The following is a 3,195-nucleotide window of genomic DNA, read 5'->3' as shown; positions in this document are numbered from 1 at the left end:
TTATTGACCAGTAGTCATAGTTCTTCCCATTAAACTGTGGGAGCTGGGTGTTAAACAAACCCATACCAGTGCTTGTGCTAGCCATTCCTTGACTGTGTATTTAAAAACAACTGACTGTTTCTTTAGCAACACAAAAAAAACTTTTGAAATACCTGAATCCTTTGATGTCTGAGTCTTCTGTCTGCCTGAGAGGTTTTGCTGCAGCAACAACCTTCTCCCTTCAGCTTCTTGAACACCTTCAAGAGCCTAAGCTAGCTCTGATACCACTGTTGGCTATCTTTCTTTTTGAATGGGGAAAATACCAAAAACCAAATATTCAAACACACAGAGGCAATGCTCTGTTTTTACTTTACTCCAGGATCTTTTGTGCACAGGAAGACTCAAAAAAAAATTTCACAGAGAAAACAGAGTAATTCACCACCATTAAAACTTTCTATTCATTAAAAATTGATACAAAGATTTACCACTGTAAAACCCTTTTTATATTCACTGCTGTGAAAAATAACTTACTGCTGTAACAAACGTTTACATGAGCTTACTGCTGTAAAACAAAATTCACACAGGCTTACAAAATTTCACGCTCCACCATTTCCTTTATCTCACGCTCCACCATTTCCTTTATGCAAAACCACACATGGTTTTTGCTATTCCTCTGTTTTACCATTCCTTACAAAACATTACCAAATACATTTGTGCACTGCTGTGCATTCACCCTCTGGTTCTTCACATTTTTCACACTGCTGTGTATGAAATACAACACATGGTTTTCGCTTCACCACTCTAATTTTACTCTACTGTGAACTCACACTAAAACCTCCCGTGTGCCATACATAAAAACACAAGTCAACACAGTAATAAATTACATCACCTATCCCATACAGAATTTATGTGATAAGTACATACGCCCATTCCTTCTCATAAAAAAAACTTACGAACTCTATGTAAAACTTTAATATTTTACCTACCACTATGACATTTCATTAAGACGTATGGTCAACCAAAACTTAGATTTACTCCACGCAACATTTAATATTTGCCGCCGGGTGAATTTCAAACATTATGCAATTTGGTTTTGGGAAGCCATCGGGTCCACTCCATCGCATCGCAACTTTACTCATGTCAAAGACTTCAACTCTATGACATTGCCGATAGTGATGTGACGATGCGATATCGACGATCGCTCATCGCAAACACAAGAGCTTCCTCATAACTCCTTCACTTTGACTTTGCCGATGCGATATCGGCGTTCGCTTATCGCAAAACACAAAGGCTCCTTTATAATGCCTTCACTTCATTTTGCCGATATGCAGACTTGCCGATATGCGATATCGGCCATTTCACTTCGACTTTGCCGATACGCCTGGATTATTGTCCTTAGGCTGCCGCATGCCTCAGCTGTCGCACAGTTGAAATTATACTTTCAACATGGTATTTATTGTTCTCAATAACACCATGCTCAGAGTCTTCCACCCTGACAGCCATGCCAAAGTCCGCAATCTTGAGGGCAGTGGCTTCCATGTTTATCATACAGTTAGAGGGCTTAAGGTCCCTGTGTGCAACACCCTTGCTGTGACAATAAGCCACACCGTTGCAGAGTTCCCATAGTAACCTTTTCATCACCCCTAATCTATAATGGCACCCAAAAATGGATGAACCCCATCGGACATGCAGAACATGAATGAATTTGTCCAGGGACACATCCATATATTCCATTGCAATGTATACAAAAGGTGGGTCTGTATACTGATCATCATAACCTTCAATTTTTTCACACGCACAGAAACCCACCACATACTTGGGCTCAGGAACTTTAACAGACCTCCTTCCTTCAACGTCACGTCACAGTCATGAGAAAATTTCATGGCCACTATCTTTCCTGTATCAACATTCACGGCCTTTACAACAACGCCATATGTGCCATGCCCTAAGTAATTAAAAAGCAGATATGTGCCATGGCCTAAGGAATTCAAAAGTAGATAATTCTGAGACATGCTTGAATTCTAATGATCTGAATTGCAATTTCAATAAAGCTTCAAGTGGTGATATGGAATTTAATTTTGAATGCAACGAAGAGGAGGGCGTATAATAAGAAAGACAGACATTCTGGGGTTGGCATGAGAAAGCTTTAATAGTTTTTTCCTGCTACTTTTAGCCATCCAAATTGAGTGCTCCTTTTGCTGTTTTCTGCTAGTTCCGACCTTTGCTTCTCGTTGTTCTTTCATTTAACTGAAACACAATTTCTCGCAGTTCTTTCATTTTACTGAAACACCATTTGCTATCTTTGTTTCTCGTAGTTCCGACCTTTGCTTCCCGTACTTCTTTCTTTTTACTGAAACACAATTTCAACAATAAGAAAATAAACTTATTATTAAAAATAGCTGTGTTCTATTTATCTGTTGAAACTGGGGTAAATATGAAAGCTTGTATCTCTAAAATTAGCGGCAAACCTTTTCTAAAGAGCTTTGTATTTTATTTATGGGTTGAAAATAAGAAAATAAACTTATTATTAAAAATAGCTGTGTTCTATTTATCTGTTGAAACTGGGGTAAATATGAAAGCTTGTATCTCTAAAATTAGCGGCAAACCTTTTCTAAAGAGCTTTGTATTTTATTTATGGGTTGAAAGTGGAGTAAATCTGAAAGTTTAAATTTTTAAAATGGAGTCTATGGAGGAGGGGAGGGAGGAATTGCTTCGAGGTTTAGGGCTCGGTAAAATAGTTTAATTTTTTTTCGTGGATGATGTGTTTGAATCATATTTTTATGGTGGAAATGGATTCAACACTATCAAAAATTTTTGGGGCACCTAAAATGATGAAATTTAATAGTTTTTACTTAATATCTACATGATTTTTTCAAAATATAACTCGAATTTCAATAACTTTCAGGGCAAAAAAAAAGTCTCCTTAAACTATGTCTTTTAAAATTAGCTACAATTTTTATATTAATAATTAGTATTTGTTATATATAACATATTTCATATATTTAATATATAACATATTAGATCTCAGTTTCACAATCTTTGTTACAATATTGACCTTTTTAGCCTTTTACAATGTCAAAATTATAGTGAGTTGGGGAGGCTTCTCTCCAAGCTTTTTGAGCATATGAATAAAATCTTAAATCAAAATAAATAATTTATTACGATGTCAAAATTATAGTGAGTTCAGGAGGCTTCTCTCCAAGTTTTTTGAGCATA

At 36.3% G+C, this 3,195-nt stretch overlaps 1 protein-coding gene across 1 annotated transcript; it reads right to left on the bottom strand.

The window, feature by feature from the left end:
* Window positions 1-1,374: 1,374 nt before the first annotated feature.
* On the bottom strand, window positions 1,375-1,991 carry LOC149224389 (cell division control protein 2 homolog D-like). The gene is made up of 2 exons (XM_089388173.1): window positions 1,820-1,991; window positions 1,375-1,757 (listed from the first exon to the last, which is right to left on the bottom strand). Exons 1-2 carry the CDS (start codon window positions 1,989-1,991, stop codon window positions 1,375-1,377), a joined length of 555 nt encoding a protein of 184 aa, XP_089244299.1.
* Between the last annotated feature and the right edge of the window lie 1,204 nt (window positions 1,992-3,195).

Source organism: Pinus tabuliformis, chromosome Q (genome assembly GCF_031772625.1).
Source record: "Pinus tabuliformis cultivar Carrire ecotype Pingquan chromosome Q, CPIR1, whole genome shotgun sequence".
NCBI classification, from domain to species: Eukaryota; Viridiplantae; Streptophyta; class Pinopsida; order Pinales; family Pinaceae; genus Pinus; species Pinus tabuliformis.
The sequence above is the reverse complement of the archived record's forward strand: the minus strand, read 5'-3'. Positions and strand labels throughout refer to the sequence as shown.